Genomic DNA, 22,336 nt, shown 5'->3' on the forward strand with positions numbered 1-22,336 from the left:
TTCTTAGTAGATTTGGCAATGTTCTGCCCCCCATCCGCCCTCCTCTCCTTCCCTTCCCTTCACACTACACAGCAACTTTATTTGATGCTCTGTGTTGTGTGACTACCAAGTACATCTGGGCCTATTAAGCAAATTGGCATAAAACACAAGGAAGTAAACATATTGGACTGTACGGGAAAGGAGTTTTTAAAATAAGTAATGTGTGGACAAGATTCTTAATCTAGGAACGTAAGTGACACCCGGACACACCTTTCCTGCGTAAAATGAAAGCTCAGTTCAGTGGATAACAGGGCTGCTTCTTTCTTTCAGTTCTTCGTACTGCTGCTGGTGATGTTCATTGTGGAGCTTGTTGGCACTATCTTTGCCCTTACTTACAAAAAACAGGTGGGTGCCCTTCAATGATTTGCTCTTGTTAACATTTTGTGGGACAAAATGAAAGACTACTGACCACATTGACCAAAGAGCGCCTAATGAGCATGCATCACAACATCACTCACTCACTCACTCACTCACTCACTCACTCACTCACTCACTCACTCACTCACTCACTCACTCACTCACTCACTCACCAACTCACTCACTCACTCTCCCTAAAATAGTAGCTTGCATGGCAGGCTAGGCAAGTGGCAGAAGTTGTAATAATCTTTTGCTGAGTTCCCACAGTAACCACAGGGAGCAGTCTGCAAGAGAAGAGTGGCCAAATGTTTCCTCGAAGATGATGAGCATGCAGAAATCAACAAGCACAACGCAATTGCAACAGAGTTAACAAATAAAGAACTTAACGTACAACTTTAGTTATTAGAAATAGTAAAATGTAATTACTAAAAAGTCTGGGTTTAAAATTGTGAAAAGGTATCAAAGTAAATCTAATAATGCCTGTTTCAATTTCATTCCAGTTTCCATTTATTTTACTGGTAATGCGTGTTACAATGGGCTGCTACGTAATTCATTAAGGAAGACTCAAAAAAGCCTAGAAAACCTCCAGCTTGCCCCTGCAGGGTATTTCAGTAGAATGTCCATCCCTACGCCTCATTGGTGTACAGCATCTTCTGTGTGATACCCTGGCACCTTTATGCTGTTCCGTAACTCATAACATTGATATCTATGTCCCAGCAAATGTGCACATTGCGACACTTACCTTTCTACTCCATTTTGCCCAATATGACAAAGCTTGACATGAGCTCGGATTAACATTGTTTCCATCACACTAAAGATGGTTGTCAATGTCTCTTTCACGTCCAAGAACTGTTAGCCCCCCGCAACCTCGGTTATGCCATTCCCCACCAGGTGCATGATGGTAATCTACATGAAAATAGTGTATAGTTTTGTTTAAGCAGTGGTCTGACTGCAAGGATCTACAAGTCACCATTCAGGTTGCGAGGAATATCCCTTTCAGAAGGCACTGACTCCCACCCACCAAGTTGGCATGTTACATCATTCATTGCAATGGTATAACCCTTCCAATCTACCCATACTAGCCTGCTCCAGGCAAGCGTGCTCTTATGGCCCAGCTGGACCACAGACATTGAGAAAAGCTCAAAGCGCCACCTCATATAGCACAGTGCACCCAACAAGGAGCACAACCCGATGATGAAGCATGCCACCTTGGGGTGTGAGGGTCGATGCATACTGAAAGGGATATCGATCTCTTGCGACCTGATTGGCCAACTCATAGAATTTTTCAAGTCGTACCACGGCTTAGACAACAGTTCACACCTTTTTTTTGTCCTCATTTGCCTGTACCTCATGACCAGAAACTATTTAGCCAACCACCTATTTGTGCGACCAAAAAATGGAGCGCACACTCCACCACCATAACCTTGTACATCAGCCTGGCGGGAGACTAGATCTGGGTTTACCGAGGCATTGATGGTGAGTGGCAAACTGCCAAACACATCCCAGACTCCGTCAAGGTAGAAACTACCGCCAGGCCCAGCTCATATTTAACGGAACCACCACAATGGACCCTGGAGTTTGGAGGCATAATCATAGGACCTGGGGAAAAAAAAAACCAAACCCCCCCCCCCCCGGTATTAGACATACAACCACTAACTCCAAGAGATCAAAAGATTCCAAAAGGTGAGGTTATTACTGCTGCAGGATCTGGCCAGATAGACTTTGGATGTTTCAAATAGGGATGATAACCAACTGGCATGTGTTCGCGCCTTGGAGTCGACCCAAAATTTACATATCTGTCGCCGCGCGAGTAAAATTGCATAAAATAACAACTGTCTTGCTGGGCCAGTAACATTATCATCCATCCCAGAGATTACCAGTGTTAGTGTGCAAGGTAAGGTTACCTTGAGTATCGAGCCCAATGTAAACAGTACTTCTGCCCAGAACGCCTTGATTGGAGGACATTCCATAAACATGTGAACATCTGATGCGCCCTGGAGACTACACTTGTTGCAGCATTTTCCGGATTGAAACTTCGCAATCCTTTGTGGTGACCAATAGGCTCGATGAATCGAGAACAAGTGATTCTGCCTCAACCAAGCAGGCTTGACAGTTTTATACAGAAGAGCGAATGATCTTATCCACCATTCCTCCCCTCGAGGATCCATGTCCATGGCCCACAGTTCATCCGGGAGGTCAAAGTCTCCATCCACTTCCTCCAAGATTACCCAATACCAGTGCGCTACCTCCTTACCCCCGGAGGTTTCTCCACAAGCTGTTGTTCTAGCACACTACGTCTCCCCACTAGGGTATTCTTTTGAAGGAGCTCTCTAGACCAGCTTACAAGTTGTATGTATTTAAACCTTGATAATCTTTGGCCGACCCTTTCATACAATTTATCCCACTGTATTAGTGCCCCGCCTGCCATCAAGTCTCCCCATCTCAGTATCCCCCCTCTCTTAGGTTGTCACCCAAGCACGGGGGGAGCCCCGCAGACCCCCAGATTGGAGCCAGATTTGAATAGTAGGCCAGCCCTGCAATCCTCCTAATCCTTGTCCAGGCTCTGGCCAGTGACTGCAAGACCTTCAGCCTCACCTTTTTGAAGAACTTCTGTTCCCCGAATTTAAATAAAAAACCATCCATTGGCAAGCCCGTTCCAGTTAACATGGCCTTAAACATTCTCCCTGCTGATGAATCTGTTGGAGTTTTTAGTAGCATTCTGGAGAATGACAACTGAAAGGCCCAAGCGTAATATTGTATGTCTGGAAGAGAGAGCCCGCCCTTTTCCCTCCTCCTCCTCAGTTTCTTCCAAGCTATCCTGGTGGACTTGTAGTTCCAAATAAATGAGTTGATCTCCTGTTGACACTTCATAATTTGCTTTGGCTCAAAGGTTAGAGGAATGCTGTTAAAAATGAATGTGAGCTTAGGTAGAATTGACATTTTTATTAGACTCACTCTCCCATAGATAGTCAGAGGGAGAAAGGTCCATGCCTTTAAAAGTGCCCGACATTCTCGGGAAACCCGATCCAAATTGACCTGTGGTATATTCCCAACCTCCTGGGTGATCTTAATTCCCAAATAGCGCATTGAGGAGGTTATATCCAATTGTGTGTTGTTGATATTCCACACCATTATTTCCGTTTTCCCCGCATTTATATCATACCCCGAAATCTGCCGGAATTCTTCTGCTCTCCTGATTACTGTCGGGAAGGCCTGAACGGGGTCTGACGTATAGATAAGAATGTCATCCGCATACATGCCCAGACACTTCACCCATCCGCTATACTCAAAAGGGGTAATACTATGTTCCTCTCTCAGTGTCTGCGCAAAAGGCTCTAGATATAGGTTAAACAGGAGTGGGGAAAGGGGACAACCTTGCCTGGTTCCCCGTGAAATTTTAAATGGCTCTGTAAGTGTGTCATTGACTAAAAGCTTGGCGGTGGGGGCTCTGTACAGCAGCTGGATGGTTCGACAGAAGTTCTCACCTAGCTGAAACTTCCTTAATACTGCCGCCAGGTAGGGCCAGTTGACCCTATCGAAGGCCTTAGTGGGGCCTAGGGTTAATGTAGCCAAGGGTAAGGAAAAAGTTGTGGCGATATCTATCGCTGCAACCAGGTCCCGGGTTAAATCTGCCAACTTGCGCCCCCTAATGTAGCCCTTTTGGTCTTCATGAATTATCGAGCCGATCTCACTTGCCAGCCGAGCTGATAACACTGCGGCGAAGATCTTATAATCATTGTTTAATAGCAAGATCGGCCGATAAGACCCGCAATCAGTTGGATCCTTACCCGGTTTCGGTATAAGAACTATGGTTGCTTCACTCCACGAGTGCAGAGGCACTAACCCATTTATAAAAATGACGTTAAATAGTGCCGTCAGTGTTGTTACTAGGACCGGGCACAAAACCCGGTATAATTCCCCGGGAAGGCCATCTGGCCCTGCCGCCTTCCCTTGCTTCAGTTGACCTATCGCCTTACTTACTTCTGTCTAAATTCCTAGAAATCAATTTGGATTCAGCGGGAATCACCATTGTATGGAAAACCCTTAAAGCTTTTTAAGAGGGTATATCACGAATCGAGCTTCATACAGAGGAAAGGCCTATAGAGAGAAAATCAGAATTTTAGAACGAGAACTGGATAGCTTGGACAGGAGGTGCGGTACCTCAGGGGGAACCTCTGTCGAGCAAGAAGAGCGGGCTAAGGTGAAGTCAGAGTTGGATAAAGTATTACAGGAAAGAGTGGAGAGGAGGTGGGCGGCAAGTAAGATCTCGAATTTCGAATATGGGGAGGCAGGTGGTAAGGTTTTAGCTGGGAAGATTAAAACAGATCAATCTAAAAAGTTTATAAAGGGAATTCGAAAGGAGGGGGACCCTACTGTCAGGACTACCAATACAGAGATTGGTAGCACTTTTCAGGAGTTTTTTCAAAAAATTTACACCGAGGACATCGAAGATGACCCCCTGGCAAGAAACTCATGGCTAGGCAGGATCCAACTGCCCACCCTTACGGGCGATCAAATAGAACGCCTTGATAGGGACATTTCGGAGGTTGAAGTAAGTAAGGCGATAGGTCAACTGAAGCAAGGGAAGGCGGCAGGGCCAGAACAATTCACATCTTTGTCATATATGTAAGAATAAGGGAGGACATGTGTGGGAACGAACATCTCTCTCAGCCCCCTCTTTTGATCATGGTCTGATAATAATATCCGGCCTTGCCCAATTGCTGTGAAGACCAGTGATAGTTGGGCCCACCTGCTTCAGCTTCACACTGGGCTTGCCATACCATTGTACATCCCTCCACATAGACAGTACTTTGCGCATTTTCCAAGGCATTTTTATCATTGTGCCCTGGTCATATTCAAGTGTCCGTCAAACCACCTGTATGTCTTCTCTGTTTACTAATTTGCTGCTTTTATAGGAAAACGCACTGTTGATCACCAGGCAGTTGCCATGTTCCATCGTGCAGCTCTTTGTGCATGTCATGTAGCTGTTGGACTCCCATCTCCCCACTCGCAAAGTTCTCTTCTTGCCCATTTCCTGTGGTGAGGCTGTCAGTGCTATACTAGTCCTCCAAGACTCCACACTGAAGCATGCAAAAAAGTGATGGATGGAATGTTTGAATTAATCTCCACTGATAATTAACGGGCCGCATCCCAGTCCATCATTATTCTGCACACCCTATAGGAGGGCATGCTTAACGATAAGGCCACAATCCTGCCCTTGCTTAAAAATATGTCTGCTGTGAATTGGAATCTGTTTAGTCTATAGTCGGTCCAGTTCTCAATAACACTTGTCCCCTGATTATCCTCTCTGGTCTTATATATTGGGGGTCAGACGGGAAGTGCGGGAGGCACCAGCGGCATAGAGAGGGAGGCTTGAGACAGAGATCTGCCTGGATAGACTAGAGTCCCTCTACAATCTACACTCATCTTAAATGGTTTGGGCATGAGTAAAAGGCCCAGGCCATTATTAGAGAACTCTCCCTCACTCAGGTGCTCAGCCATGATTTCTATTCTGTGGGGGGGGGTTTTCCGCGAAATGTAGATCTCCGAATGAAAACGTCCGATTTCAAAACTTAGCAAAGGTTCCAAATAAACAAACATAGGCAAAGCCAATAATGTCTCTCCTAAGAGAGAGCTAATGGTTTGGTCAGTACTTTTTAGTCACTTTGTTCAGTAGCATGCCTGCTGTGCAGCACTGCAGGAAGTAGAAAAGAAGGGTTGTGGTGCGGCCCGCGTTATCCGCATCATGGCACTTTTATTTATTTGTTTACTTTCAGACAGTGTCTGCTGACTTTGCATTGAGGGGAGGGAACCTATGGTGTGTTGTTGGGCACCTATGATGTCTGTGCTTATTGAATTTTAGGCATCTGTGGTGTCTATTCTTGTAGCCTTGTGATGCGTATGTGGTGCCTCCTCTTCTTGCACTATCAGGCACCTGTGCTTCTTGTATTGTTGATCACTTGTTGTTCCTGCTTTCTACTTTATAGGGAACCAGTGATGGCTCTGCTTTCACTAATGCTGGGCACCTGTAGTGTCTCGATTTCTGACATAGTGGAACACCTGCTTTGACTGTGTCTTCCTCCGTGGGGAAAGCAGATGCTCATTTACTTCTTGACATAAGTAATGATATGTGCTTTACATAATATACAAGCAGTTTATGCATTTTTGGGAGACTTTTTAAGTTCGCACCTGTTACCATCATATCAGAATCAATGGTAATAGCATTTCCTAAATGGTCATTTTGCGATTGGTCGCAATTAGGAAATGCTATGTACATGCGGTTACCGCTTTGAAAATAGGAAATCTGTTTTTGCGATTTCTTATTTTGCGAATCGCAAAATGCTATTTCTACTCGGTGGAAATAGCATTTTGCAGCACCACCTATGCCTTTCCTACATACCGAAAGGCAATTTAGCATTTCTTAACAGCCCAAAATAGCAATTTGGACTGTTAAAAAATGCAAAATTGGTTCGTACATATGGGTCTCAGCCACTCCACTCCATGACAATCTACTCCACTCCACTCTAGCCAGTCCACTCTACGACACTCCACTCAACTCTATTGTTTTTATATTGATTTTTTTCATATATCAATAACAAAAATATATTGCTTTTTACATATATCAATAACAAACATATCGGAAACACTAATATCGCAGCTCATTAGCAAAATATAAGATATAAAAAATATCGATAAACACAATATTGATCTCAATATTATATCAAACATTACTAAAACATCTTTATCAATACCCCCAAAAGGAGAAAAGTAACTACAAAACAATTACTTTAAATAAACCCAAAATGTATATAATAAGCAACTTTAATTAAAAAAATCAAAATTACATTAACCAAAAATTAAACAAACTTCCCCAAAAAATCATAAACCTAAAACACATATATTTAAAACAACCAAAACAATTATTATTAACTATGAACATATAAATACATTTATTAATACAAAAAAATGTACATATATACAATATAATTCGTATATAGATAAAAGAATTATACATTATACTTCAAAAATAAAACATAAATTAGCATTTACCAGATAAGGACTCAACTGATAAAAAAATTCAAACTTTAATTAACCACAAATACAATAACACTATAAATAACTGTAACAAATAAAATGAAACAAACAATTAAGCCAACAATATAAAAGATGAACTAATTATAACAACTAAATTCTCCAAAAACAATAAACACTGCAAGAGGAGGAAACTCTGCCAGATTCTCACAAGAAATCATTAATACTGAAATACATAATCTCAACAACTACAATTTCAAGTAATGCATATATCTAAACTAAAATTTAAATATTATTAAATTAAAAAACATAATTTAACAACTACATTGTAACACAATTTGTAACTTTTACATAGACTACCTAAAAGAAATGAAAACCAACTTCCAAACTAACAAACTGCCCGAAAATATCAGCTTTAATAAAGGACCAAGAATAAATAATAAAGTAAGCATGCATATATATTAATTTCAGCACTCATCCAACCTAACTCCCTAAACCTTGACAAAATTGCAACAAAATACCATATATAATTAATATAACTTTTTTCTCTTTCAACAGAAAATTCAGCACTTGCCCCATGTTAAAATGAGGTAAACCCAAGCTTCAAAACTGTTCAAAATATCTCAATGAAACATACAAGTAATTAAATAAATAACATGTAAATGCATTTTAAAAAAATATGAAGAACACAAAAACAAAAGTCAATTTATACTATATTTATACTGTTAAACTATTTATGGATACAATGAAAGAAATAGATGACTTCACAGAAAGGAAAGCGATTATTAAATCATACAGGCTACACCTACAGCCAAGAAAGTGCAACAACAGAAGCCATAAAGTGGAAATGTACTAAATATTATTCAAATGCATACTATGGAGGGTAACTACAAAATATAATATTGTGATGCATGTAAAGAGCACAATCATCCCCCAGATGTTACAGAAATAGAAATTAGGGGTGACATTCACTAGTCCCAGTCCAACCTAAACCAACTAGAGGAAGGTGTTGAATACTAATGGTATTACATTTACTATTGTCACTCCATCTAAACTAACTTGGGGACAGTGTTTGACATTAAAGGAGTGACATTTACTATTCCCACTCCAATCTAAACCAACTTGAAAAATGTGTTGGGCGCTAATGGGGTGACACTTACTATTCCAACTCCAATCTTAACCAATTCAAGGAAAGTATTGGACACTAAAGGGGTGACATTTACTTTTCCCACACCAATCTATGGTAATTAGAAAAAATACGTTGGACAGGAAAATCTTGAGAAATTATAGATCCAATTTCCATTAATACGTATGCACCTAAAATTTTATAAATACAAATTTAAATATACAAAATTACTGCTAAACATTCTAAAATTTCAGTAAAAGAAAAGAAGTAGTATTCAAACACACTATTTTAAACTGCTAACCTTTATATAAAATATTTTAACATCAAATTTTAATCTGTATATTATAAAATTGATGTAAAATCTCAATATTTTCTTTAATATTTCCTATAATTCATGCACTTTAAAAAAATCTAATTACATAATTTTTAAATAACAAAATTAGCAATACACATTTTATTAAAAATTGAAATATAATTTAAATGTTCAAAAGTATATATAATGTTTTTATTTTCAAAATATTTTGTAGATTAAATTGTTTTAAATTAAAAATTAATACTTTTTTATTTCAATATCCATAAAAATCAAATATGCAACTTAATCCAAATGTACTAAAAAAAGTGTATACATAAAAAATATGAATTAAAAATATGTTAATAAGTTTCATTAAAAAATATTTATAAAATATTATTATAATAAAATATACTTTTCAATGCAGAAAAACTATTTGCATATTTTGAAAAGAATGAAATTATTTTTTTTAATTGAATACATATATTGTTTTTGGAAAAACCTACCCTTATCCCTATAACCAAACACACCTCCACTAAAAACATATTTACAGAATATTTTAAAACGTGAATACATTTAAAAACTATCTTTTACTTGTATAAATATTAAAACTTAACTAAAACATAAACAAATTAACCAAAACATAAACACATTTACCAAAAGGAAATACAACACACTACATACTAATTAATAAAAAAAACAATATTTCCTACGTCAATATTTTTCCAAACGATAATAAAAACAACACTAAAAACACATTTTTTACTTTTGATATTCCTGCCCACTACATATTTGAAGGTATGATATTCTTTATCTCTATATCTTTAATCCAATATTTGTCCGAACGCCCATTCTACTCCACTCCAGTCACTCTATGCCATTCCCCAACACTCCACTGTACGACACTCTGCTCCACTCTATGAGACACCACTCCACTCTGAAACACTCTATTCTACGACACTCTACTCCACTCTCTGCTAGTCCACTCTATGCCTTTCTATGCCACTCCACTCTATGCCACTTCACTCTATCCCACTCCACCCTAATCCACTCTATGTCACTCAGCGTTATGGCACTCCACTCTATGCCATTTCACTCTATGACACTTCACTCTATGACACTCTATGACTCTCCACTCTGTACCATTCCACTCAACAACACACTACAGCACTGTACTCCACTTTATGCCACTCCACTCTAATCTGCGACACTCTAAGCTACTCCACTCCATGGCACTGTATGCCACTCCACTCTAAGACACTCCACTCTGTGACACCCTACCCCAATGCACTTCACTCTACACCACTCAACTCTATGCCACTCCACTCTATGACACTCCACTCTACTGCACTACTCTATTCTACGCCTCTCCATTCTTCACCACTTCACCCTATGACACTGTACTCCTTTCTATACCACTCTACAACACTCCACTTTACTTCACTCTATGCCTCGCCAATCTATGCCACTCCACTATACATTGCTCTATGCCACTTCACTAGACGCCACTCCACTCTACTCCACTCCAATCTATGCCACTGTACGAAACTCTGCTGTACTTTGCGGGACTTCACAGGACTTCACACTGCTCCACTCCACTCTACAACACTTTATTCTACTCCACTCTACTCCACTCTCTGCAACTCTACTCTATACCACTCTACACACACTACTCTATGCGACTCCACACCACTTTATGCCACTCTGCACCACTTTATGCTACTCCACTCAATACCACTCCACTCTACACTGCTCCATTCTGGCACTCTACTCCATTCCACTCTACGTCATGCCATTCCACTCTATGCCACTCCACACCAAGACCCTAAACTCCACTCTGTGCCACTCCAATCTATACCATTCTGCGTCACTCCACTCTACTCTATGACACTCTATTCTACTCAACGACACTCTACTTTATGCCATTCCATGCCACTCCACTCTGTGCCATCCTATGCCACTCCACTCTACTTCACTCTGTTCTAAAACACTCTACTCAATGACATTCTGCTCCACTCTATGCCACTACACTCTACGACACTGTACCCAGCTTCGCTCCACTCCACTATATTCCACTCTATGACACTCCACTCTACAACACTCTACTTTACTCAACTGTATGCCTCTCCTCTATACACCACTCCACTCTACTCCACTCTAGCTTACTCCACAACACTTCACTGTATGACATTCTGCTCCACTGTACAGGAATCTACTCTGCACCACTTCACTATACAACACTCTACAACACTCTACTCCACTCTTTGCTACCCCACTCTATGCCACACTACTCCACACCACTCTATGCCACCCAACACCACTTTACTCCATGCCACTCCACTCAATGCCATTCTGTGCCACTCTACAATACTCCACTCTACTTCACTCCACTCTACTCTACTCCACACCACTCTATGCCACTTTACTGCACTTTATGCCACGCCATTCCATTCCACTCTACACCACTCAACTGTATGCCACTTCACTCTATGACACTCTACTCCACTTTACGCCACCCTACTCTATGACATTCTATGCCACTCCACTCTTCACCACTCGACTATGCGACAGTCTACTCTACAACACTCTACTCCACTTGCGCCACTCCACACCGCTTTACTCTCCTCTACTCTGTGCCACTCTACTCTATAACACAAAACTTGACTTTGTTCTATGACACTCTATGATACTTCACTCTGTGCCACTCCACTCTGTGACACTCTATGCTACTCTATTCTACGACATTCCTCTTTACATCACTCTATAACACTTCATTCCACTCTAGACCTCTCAATTCTATGCCACTCCACTCTCCCCTACTCGACTCTATGACACTCTACTTCACTCTATGCCAGTCCACGCCACTTTGCTCCACTCTACACCATGCCACTCTTCTCTACACTACTCCACTATATGCCACTCCACTCTCCAACAATCTATTCCACTCTATGCCATTCCACTCCACTCCACTCTGAGCCGCTCTGCAGCACTCTTCTCCACACGACACCACTCCACTCTACTCCACTGAACGCCAATTCACTCTACAACACTTCTCTCTGTGACACTCTTACGCCACTCCACGCCCCAAAAATTTTCTTTAGTCATGCTGGACGACATTACTCAAAATCATTGTCAAATTCAGTGTGGTCCAAAGGCGAGGGCTGCTGGCTTTGCCAATGCTTTTTAACTATTACTTCTAGCTACAGTAATTGAAAGCCATTAGTAACTTTTCTTTGTCCTAATAAGAATCAAAATATTCTAGACCCTTCCCTCTTCTATCCCTCCACAACTCCTTCTCAATCCAAATAACAGACTAACATGTCCAGCACTGAAATTAATTTCATATTTCTCTCTACTGATTCCCCACTAATCCTGTTTGGGTTCCGGTGTAGCGTGCTATTTGTCGAAAAGTGCTTCAACACCTCATCAGTGTATTAAGCACTATATAAATGCAAACCTGTTCCTCTTCTGTCCCCCAACTATCCTTCTCAATTGAAAAAGCATACTAACATAGCCACCGCTCAAATTACTTCCATATTTCACAACACTAATTCACCACTAATCCTTTATGGGTTCCGGAGAAGCATGCTACTTGCTGAAAAACGCTTTGATGCCTTTTCAGGGGTAGTGATCGCTATATAAATGCAAATACAATACAATGCAATTACAATACTTTACTGTAAGCCAGCCACTCAACTTTATGCCACAAAACTCCACTCCACTCTACGACACTCCACTCTACTCCACTCTATGTCACTCTACTACACTCTACATCACTCGACTCTAGGACACTCAAATATCAATCTACAACACTCCGCTCCACTCTACACCACTCAACGGCACTCTACTCCCCTCTAACCAACTCCACTCTAGGCCATGCCTTCACTCTACATCACTCCACTTTATTCCGCACCACTCTACACCACTCCAATTTACTCTATGTGACTCCACTCTATAACACTGTATGCCACTCTACTATACACTACTCCACTGCACTTTATGCCACTCCATTATATGACACTCTATGCCACTCCACTGTACAACACTTTACGCAACTCTACAACACTCTACTTTACTCCACTCTGCTCTATTCCAGTCGAGGATACTCTACTCCACTTCATGTCAATCCACTCTACACCGCTCTATGCCACTCTATGACACTCCAGTCTACAACACTGTAGTCCACTCTGCTCCATGCCACTCCACCCCACTATACTCTGTTCCACTCTAAACTACTCCACTCTACGCCACTCTACTCCACTTTATGCCATGCCAGTTTACACCACTACACGCCAATCTACTCCACTCGATACCACTCTACGCCATTATACTCTATCCCACTATTATTATTACTATTTTTATTATTATTAAAAGAGTCTTGTATAGCATTCAGCTACCCACACAGGGTTTCCCAGCATTTTGGCAACAAGTCGGGTCTGGCAAAGTTCATCAGAATTAGAACATCCAGGTCTGCAGATTTTTACAAAAGATGGTCAATGAAGTTCAACTTCTCAGGGACTGGGGTAAGGCGTTCCACTACTTGGAGCCCAAGTATGAAAAGGAGTGGCCTCCCATATGTGCCAATTTTACTTTAGGGTCTGTGCAGAGGGACAGGTTACTTGAGTATAATGAACGGGAGGGCTAGTAGGGTAATGTGGGTCAGCACCTGATCTAGACTTGTGTACATAGCATAATGCTTTAAAATGTATCCGTTTTCTATTGCGAGCCAGTGAAACTCACGGAAAAGGCCTGATACAGAGGCGTATTTTGGAAAATGGCATAGGAGCCTGGCGGCTGAGTTCTGGACTACTTTTTAGACGTCTAATAAAGGCTTTATTGGCCCCTACATAGAGGAGGTTTCCGTATTCCAGGCTCAATAGAAGTAAGCCCTGAATGAGCATCCTTTGGCCTGGAATAGGGAGCCATTTCAAAACTACAAAACAAGTTGCAGCAACCTTGCCCACATGAGGCTTCATTAACAGCTACTCATCCAGCCAGAAGGCAAGGTTCTTTACCCTGGGGGCTGGTTCAGGAAGAGCGCGTAAGGTTTATGGCTAGTGCTGTGGGCCCCAAAGCAGTGGATTCTTTCCAAGTTCCAATATCTCGGTCTTGTCGCCATTGAGTATGAGTGAATTACTGTTCATCCAAGCAGAAATCAAACCCAGGCAGGAGTTACAGCCCTCAGATTGTGGTTCTAAGCAGATGACAAGGAAAATATGGTTTGTGTGCCATCTGCATATGAGAACAGGGTGAGGCCACAACTTTCCACCAAGTTCGCAAGTGGGCGGATGTAGAAATTAAATAACATCAGACTTAGGGCTGAACCATGAGGAATTTCAGAGATAAGGCCATGAGGGTTGGATAAACCACTGGCGAGAAGACCAGAAAGGTGCTGTCTTTTAGAAAAGAGGTCATCCAGGATAAAGCTGTCCCCTGAAGATCAAAGTTCTCCAGTCTCTCTATTAGAGTGGCGTGAGACACAGTATTGAAGGCTGTGCTAAGATCGAATAAAATCAGCACGCCAGTCTCTACAATTCTCCTCTTTATGCCACTCTATGCCATTCCACTCTATGCTACTCCACTCTACGCCACTCCAGGCCACTTTCCTTCAGTCAACACCATGCCACTCCACCCTACACCACTCCAGTCTATGCCACTTCACTTTATGACACTCTACTCTACTCAATGACACTCCACTCCACACCACTCTATGCCACTTCACTCAATGCTACTCCACTCTACGCCACTCCAGAACACTTTATTCTACTCTACACCATGCCACTCCACTCTACACCACTCCACTATATGCCATTCCACTCTACGACACTCTACTCCACTCTATGCCACTCAACTTCAATGTACACCACTCCCCTCCTCGACACTTCACTCGATGCCACTCTACTCCACTTGGCACCACTCTACTCCACTCTACTCAACGGCACTCCACTCCACTCTAAGCCACTCCACTCTACTCCATTCTAAACCCTTACTACACTCTATGACATTCCACTGTATGCCACTCCACTCTAAGCCTCTCCACTGCATGACACTCTATACCAATCTGCTTTATGCCACTTCACTCTGTGCCACTCCACTCCACTCTACAACACTCCACTCCACTCTACTCCACTTCAGTCTATGCCACTCAACTCCACTCTACGCTGCTCCACTCTATGACACTCTATTCCTCTCTACACCACTACACACTAACGCCACTCTACAACACTCAATTCTACACCACTCCACGGCACTCTACTCCACTCTACGCCCCTCCACTCTACATCACTACACTCTATGCCACTCCTCCACTCTGCGCCACTCCACTTTACACCACTCAACTCTGCGACACTCGACACCACTCCCTCTACTCAACTCCACTCTATAACACTGTACGCCAGTCCGCTCCACTCTACTCCACTCCTCTATACACTACTCCACTCTACGACACTTTATAACAGTATATGACACTGTAAGACACCAACTCTATGCCAGTCCACAACGTTCTAGTCTCCTGCATTCTACTGCATTCCAGTCTATGCTACTCTACCTCCACTTCATGCCACTCCACTCTACGCCACTCTATGCCACTCCACTCTATGCCACAACACTCCACAACACTCTACTCAACTCTACTCTTGGACACTCTTCTCTGCTCTCTGCTACTCCGCTCAATGACACTCTACTCCATGCCACTCTACGCACTTTACTCCCCACCACTCCACTCTACGTCACTCTTTGCCACCATACTCTACTCCACTCTCCGTCATTCTATGCTACTTCACTCTATGATACTCTACTCCATGCCACTCTGTGCCATTTTACTCCACTCTATGCCACTCCACTCCACAACACTCTACTCTAGTCCACTCTACTCCATTCCAGTCTACATAACTCTATGCCACTGCACATTATGCCCCTCCACTCTATGACACTCTACTGCACTCTACTCCTCTCTACACCACTCCACTCTTAGACACTCTACTCTTCACTACTTCACTCTATGCCACTCCACTCTATGACACTCTACTCCAGTCCTCTCTATGACACTCTACTCTTCTCCTCTCTACACACTCCACTCTACACCGCTTTACTCTACAACACTCCACTCCACTCTACGCCACTTTACTCTACGACACTCTATTCCACTTTACCCCACACAACTTTATTTCCCTCCACTCCATGCCACTCCACTCCACTTGCACTCTACTCTTCTCCTCTCTACACACTCCACTCTACACCACTTTACTCTACAACCCTCCACTCCACTGTACGCCACTTTACTCTACGACACTCTATTCCACTTTACACCACAAAACTTTATTTCCCTCCACTCCATGCCACTCCACTCCACTCCATGCAAGTTTTGACTACGCCACTAACTTTTAGCCATGCTGAACAGTAGCCACGCTGTTGTACAACGTGGCTGAAACACATTGGCAAAGCCAAAAGCTCTCACATAGGGAAGAGCTATTGGCTTTGCCAGTGCTTGCTATTTTCTATAGCTTCCATTTTTGATGATTCCCTAACCTGTGAGCAGTAATTAGGAGGCTTTTAAGTGGGCTAGGGGTGGGGTAAGCAGTCATCCTGTGTTATCAACTGGTATTAAAGTGTCTGTGATGTCACTTGCCCTACTGCTGGCCATTTTTGACTCAACAGTCATGTGTTGCGCTTCCTCCCCACGTCTATTCACAAGCTTGTTTCGACTCAGCTTCTTTAAGATCTGTGGTGCTGACTCTATTTATTAATGCAGTTTCAAGGGATGATGTCTTTATCTTTCCTCCACAGATTACTAATGAATACTTTCTTTTGGAGCTTCACAAGAACTACCAAGGTGACAACGCCACAGATGTCTTCTCCACCTCCTGGAACACCATCATGATTGCTGTGAGTGTCTTTACAAAAACTACATCTAATCTTTAAATCTTCAAGGCGAATGTTGTACTCCATCCATCCATTCATCTGCTCCTTAGCTACTTCTTGTCAATACAGGTCTTGATGGGCATAGTCTACAATTAAATTATTCTATTATTTAGTCAGATGGCGGCAGAATGGCCAATAAAGCAATCAGTTACCCTTAAAAGCCAAGAAGGCTAGGGCTTACCTATTCACATGGTTGGCTTGTTATTAAAGAGTGAACTGGGCAGGATTATAAATTGCACAATGGGCTGGGCTAGGACTACCAGTCATAAGTCAAGACAATATAGGGACAAAGCAAGACTGGGGAAGAGCATAATGCTGCTGCTAGTGGCATGGTCCAGTAAGATGAAACTTCCACTGAGCATTCACAATAAACATTCAAATTTGAATAGATATGAGGGAGCATCTAGATTCCACTTAGAAGAAAGCAGTGACCTCTATATGCTTAACTTGCACATGGATTGAAATAGAAAGAAGTGTATAATACACTCAGTGACACACTGTAAGAGTAGGAACAAAGAGGTGATCTGCCAAATGAGTCCACTTAGAACAATACCTCAGGATGAACATGGGCCATATGTAGCATCATTATCTCCAATGGGAAATGCCATCTGAGTTCATATGTGACAGGCAACCTAACTACTCAAGTTATGGAAATAATTGAAAAAACATTTTTACAACCAATACCATGCCACTTAAGAGAACACCACAGTCGCTTTCTCAGAAGCCTATTTTCATACAATCACTTTTCCTTTGTCTTGGCCACATATGTGCCTCTGGTCACTTTCCAAATGTCTTACTTCTGTACAGAGCTTGTTGCCTTGAGGCTAGATTCATGTGGTAAAAATCCATACACGCATAATTATGTACAATGGGTGGGCCAAGGAGTTGCGATGGACATAACACAAATGTGACAGGCAAGACCATAGTTTCATAATTCAAACACAGAAGCAGAAAAATCACTTCTATGTTCCCTACTGTTCTAATCTTGTACCCCAGGATCTGCCCTGTAGAGAATTTGAAGAAAGATATATTATCTTTCTGGTATCAAAAAACAGTTGCAATTTGCCACTCCACTTTTTGTGAAGAGAAACGTATTTTGCATTCCAACCTATGTTCTAATAGGTCGCTTCAAAGTGGATCTCAGTCTAACCTACCTACTGACCATTCATTAAGTAAACCGCAAATTGTGACTCACTCCGATTGGTCTTAATACCAGGGATGGTGACCTGCAAGGCTTAGTATACTATCATGCCTGTGTTTAATTTCTAAATAAAGAAAAAAATGTTTTTTTAAACAGCCCACTTTCCTTAAATGGAACGGGGTTAAAAAACACGTTTCTTTGAGAGTTGGCAGTGGTCCCCTGAACCACTGCCTACTCTCCTTGAAATCTTTACTATAGTTCACAAAGGGAAAGGTGTCAAAAGGGGCACCATTACATATTGTGAATCCATTAACACCCCAACTTTGGGGTCAAAGAATTACAACTGTTATTTCTTTTTCTCCTCTGTTTTTGTCCTGTTGTTTCTGTTCTGTATATATATTATCATTATAAATTGTAAATGTTCTGTTGTAAACTCTTATTACGCTATGAATGTAATGCAAATTAATGCTTGCTTGATTTATCTGTTGAAATACATTATTTATAGAAGTATGTTACTCTGTTTTACTTGCCACAAAGCTGTTTGCTTCTGTGTAGCGAGTTAATATTTTTTGTAATATTTTACTTTTCATTTGGAACTGCATGTAGGTGGCAGGTCATTGGCTGCATTGATAATTGACTATTACCCAGGCAGGGCAGAACTGTTCAATGATTTTTGATCGTTGTTTGGAAGGAACACCCACAACACTCCACTTCCAAATTGTGATTTGTAATCCATTTCTAAACCTATTTTAGGGGTTGGTAATATCACAGTACCACTACTATTAGAAACATTGGAGGCTCATTTTGGTATTAGTCAGTGAGTTTCCTTCTTCATCTCAAAAACACTGCTATTTGCTAACACCTTCAAAATATGTTCCCATCTCTGATGCCACTCATCTGAAATTCTTATCCCTGCCTTTTCCTGAGAATGTTAGACTACAGCAATAGTCTTTAACTCAGCATCTTGCTCCATTGTATCCTGCCCCCTGACAAAATGTTTAGCTGTGCCACCAGGGTTGTGTATAAGCTACCCTGCTCTGCATCCACATCTCATCAATAGGCACCATGCAAGCAAGCTTTTATTTTGCAACAAAAATTGTTCACCCTGGTTCACAAGTCCATTTATGGACTAGCTCTTCCAATGTGATATAATGTAAGTCTATTTCTCTTTGCACACCATCACAGCCTCTCTGCGTTTTAGGTTCACCACTCTTAGTGACTCCTCTCCACTTGCCTGTCATCTTGATTCTGGTGTTTCACCTTTCTCCCGTCACACCTCTGGAATGCTCTCCAACTGGATTTATCTTCATCATTCACAGTTCCCTATAATCACCCTATTCTCAAGGCAAATTCTTATGAATCTACCCCAAAACCAAATAAAAAATTAGTCTGTCTATCCTAAGTGACTCCCATGCTCCTGCTTGTTCTGTGAGGCTTGTACACACACCTCACACTACCATCTATATCTTTCACTACCTGTCTTTTATTATGTGTCAGTGAGCTAAGTACCTGGCTTGGCAGTTTGGGCTGGACTGTTCCCATGAGGCACAGAGGCAAGACTGATTTGCATATGGCTGGATCTGAACTGGGGTGGCGAACTGAGCTAAAGAATGATGATAGATTCAACCCAGATCAGTGACTGGGGGTGAGTGTCTGAAAAGTTTCAGTGCTCTGTCCATCCTCTCTTTGTGTTTCCTCAGTACAGCATTACTCTCTGAGATACCTTTCAACTTAATAAATAAACAAATACAGAAAATAACAAAATGGACTCAGACACTCAAAGACTAGCTTCAGCATGCACCAGGAGAGAAGAAATGCCAGCTCTCTGTTACTCATTCTCTCAGTCTCACATATTGAAAAAAGTAGTAACAAGGATTGACAAGAATTCTGTTTAATCATTCATCAAATCACTCATTGTTCCATAGGTAACACAGTCAGCATGAGAGCACCTCACGGTGGGCAGGTGTCCAAAAAAAAGAGTTATTACAATAATGAAATAATGAAAACTACAACTATTAGGATTGATACATAACATCTGATTAATTTACATAAAGAAGGAGGTGCAGAGAGCACAGGATTTCCAGGAATGCAATTTTACAAAAAAATTCTTGACAAACAGCAATCCCATTGCCTTAAAAAAGATGAAGACCCACCCAGTCAGCAATGATGTCATTGTATTAGTTCATTCTTCAAAACAAAAAATAACTATATATGAAAATGTTTCATCCAAATCATCAAATAATAGGTCTCCTATTAAATCTACAACTGAGTGTAATGTTACTGCGACCTATCCTGTTGAGGACTATGTGCTACCTATAGACAGACTTTTCAGATTAACATTTTTTTTATTGTATTTTTTTGTCCTCATTTGTGCAAAAATTGAGATATGAATAGACAAGATCCCATTTTCTTTTGTCCTGTGTTCTGACCGTGCTTTCGGAGAAGGGACTGCCTTTTCACCTTACAATGGGGTTTTGCCTCAGGATCTCCAAATTCCTCACAAAGGTCTCTCCTGGATCCACCAAGATAGCCTTCCCAGAATTTGTTTTATTGCATTGTAGGTAATCAACGGATATCCCTCCCTACCCTACCATTGTGTTTTTTTTAAAAATATGTTTTTATCCCAAGTTTCCCAGAATTTGGTCCTATTACTTTTCCCTCTAGATGCATCCTGTTTTCTAAGCTTTTCCACTGAAGATCGCCATTCATTTAAAGTCGGTGGGTTGGCGAGTATCCACTTTATACATATATCTCTTCTAGCCAGTAGAATCAACATAAACAGTAGTTCTTTTTGCTTCTTATTTTATACTGGCGATGAAACATTACGTTCCACTACACCAAAAAGAAAGTTTGTATCACTTACTTTAATATTTTGTCCTATTGCTTTGTTTATAGTCTTACCCACTTCTGTCCAAGAAGTGCCAAGGTAGGGGCATTGATGGAAAATGTCATCTGCCTTGGCTTCCTCACACTTCAGACAGCTTTTTACCGCTTGCCTGTTTATTTTGGTTAGTCTTTCTGGTATACAGTATGCCCTGTGTAAAGTGAAAAGATGATTCTTTCTGAGCGGTGCAGATATTACGATGTGCCATAATTTAGAACAGGATACTTGCCATAGAAGCTGCAGATCTTTGTAGAGAAATGTTCCTTCCATAGGTCTGTCGGTAGAGTGAATTCTTCTTCTCCTGCTTGTATCATCCGCCAGTACCATTTCGATACTTCCTTTCTTGCTGGCTCAATATGTACATCTTTTTCCAACTCCGTATTATCTTCTTGTGATTCTTTCAGATCTTTTGCCCAGCTTGCCAACTGGTAGTATTTAAACCTGGACAATTTACCATATGTGCTTGTGGATAAAAAGTCCCAGCTTTTCAAAGAACTTTCTTGTATCAGCTGCCCCATATTATAATACCAGCCTTTTTTAAGGGTCCTGCCAGTGTGTCTTTTAACCCCATCGACGCTCATGACGAGCTCAGCTTGTCATGAGGTACACCTCTCGTACGCTCATGACGAGCTGAGCTCGTCATGAACCGCGGGATTCTGAAATCTTTAGCGCACAGCGGGAAAATGCGCTACACCAATGTATTTAAGCATTCGGGGGTTCCTGGTGAGTTCCAGATGGGAGCTAGGCTACTATAATACGGAATTTTCAAGATTCTCCTTATCTCATACCACTGTTTACAAGCCGCACCTAATACCTTCAGTTTGATTTTCTTAAAGTATTTTGGATGGCCAAATTTGTATGCACAGGAGTCAGCATCTGTGATGGCTTGTACGTAAGGTGTATAGAAGGATTAAGCTCTGAGAAGAATCCTAATTTTTTTAAACTGGAAAGCTCTATAATAGAAGAGAAGATCGGGGCTGGTGATACCACCTCGATTTTTCTTCCTGCGTGTGAGAAGTTGCCTGGCATATGATGTCCACTATTCTAGTGGGCACCTTGCACCAGTCCAAATGACCCTTATTGATGGCAGGTTTAAGACAACCTTGATAGAAAGCTCTCCTAGTGGTAGCTGTGGAGAGCAGCCTTCAGGCTTAGTCTTGAAGGAATGTAAAGCAGCTTGTTTTACCAGTCTATAATCTCTTGAATGATCAAATGAAAGTACACCACACAAGGTATATATATAAAATATATGGGGCATATTACCAAGCAATAGCGATAATTATCGCTATTGCTTGGTTAGAGACAAAAATTTACCGCTGAGCTGCGGCGATTTTTATCGCAGATAAACCTTGGTATTACCAAGGTTTATCGCAAATGCGATAAAAAACGGCCGCAATGCATGAATATCGCTGAAAAGTCAGCGATATTCATGCATTACCGAGCTAATGCTCTTAGCCATGTTATCCACCTCCCATTGGATAACATGGCTAAGAACTGCTCAGGGCAGGTGTTAGCTTTTGGAGATATTCGCGCTTAGCGCGAATATTT

The 22,336-nt window shown here is 41.5% G+C and overlaps 1 protein-coding gene and 1 long non-coding RNA gene across 4 annotated transcripts in view; one reads left to right on the plus strand and one right to left on the minus strand.

Annotated features, from left to right (window-relative positions):
* LOC144755315 (tetraspanin-18-like) overlaps positions 1–22,336 on the plus strand; it is a 519,470-nt gene that overhangs the window by 384,036 nt on the left and 113,098 nt on the right. For all 3 annotated transcript variants that reach the window (XM_078644113.1, XM_078644115.1, XM_078644114.1), the window contains 2 exons: positions 310–384; positions 16,629–16,727. In XM_078644113.1, coding sequence (XP_078500239.1) covers positions 310–384; positions 16,629–16,727 — 174 coding nt within the window. The remainder of the gene's footprint in view (positions 1–309; positions 385–16,628; positions 16,728–22,336) is intronic.
* LOC144755316 (uncharacterized) overlaps positions 1–22,336 on the minus strand; it is a 258,862-nt gene that overhangs the window by 37,874 nt on the left and 198,652 nt on the right. The window lies entirely within an intron of this gene.

This window comes from Lissotriton helveticus, chromosome 5_1 (assembly GCF_964261635.1).
Source record: "Lissotriton helveticus chromosome 5_1, aLisHel1.1, whole genome shotgun sequence".
NCBI classification, from domain to species: domain Eukaryota; kingdom Metazoa; phylum Chordata; class Amphibia; order Caudata; family Salamandridae; genus Lissotriton; species Lissotriton helveticus.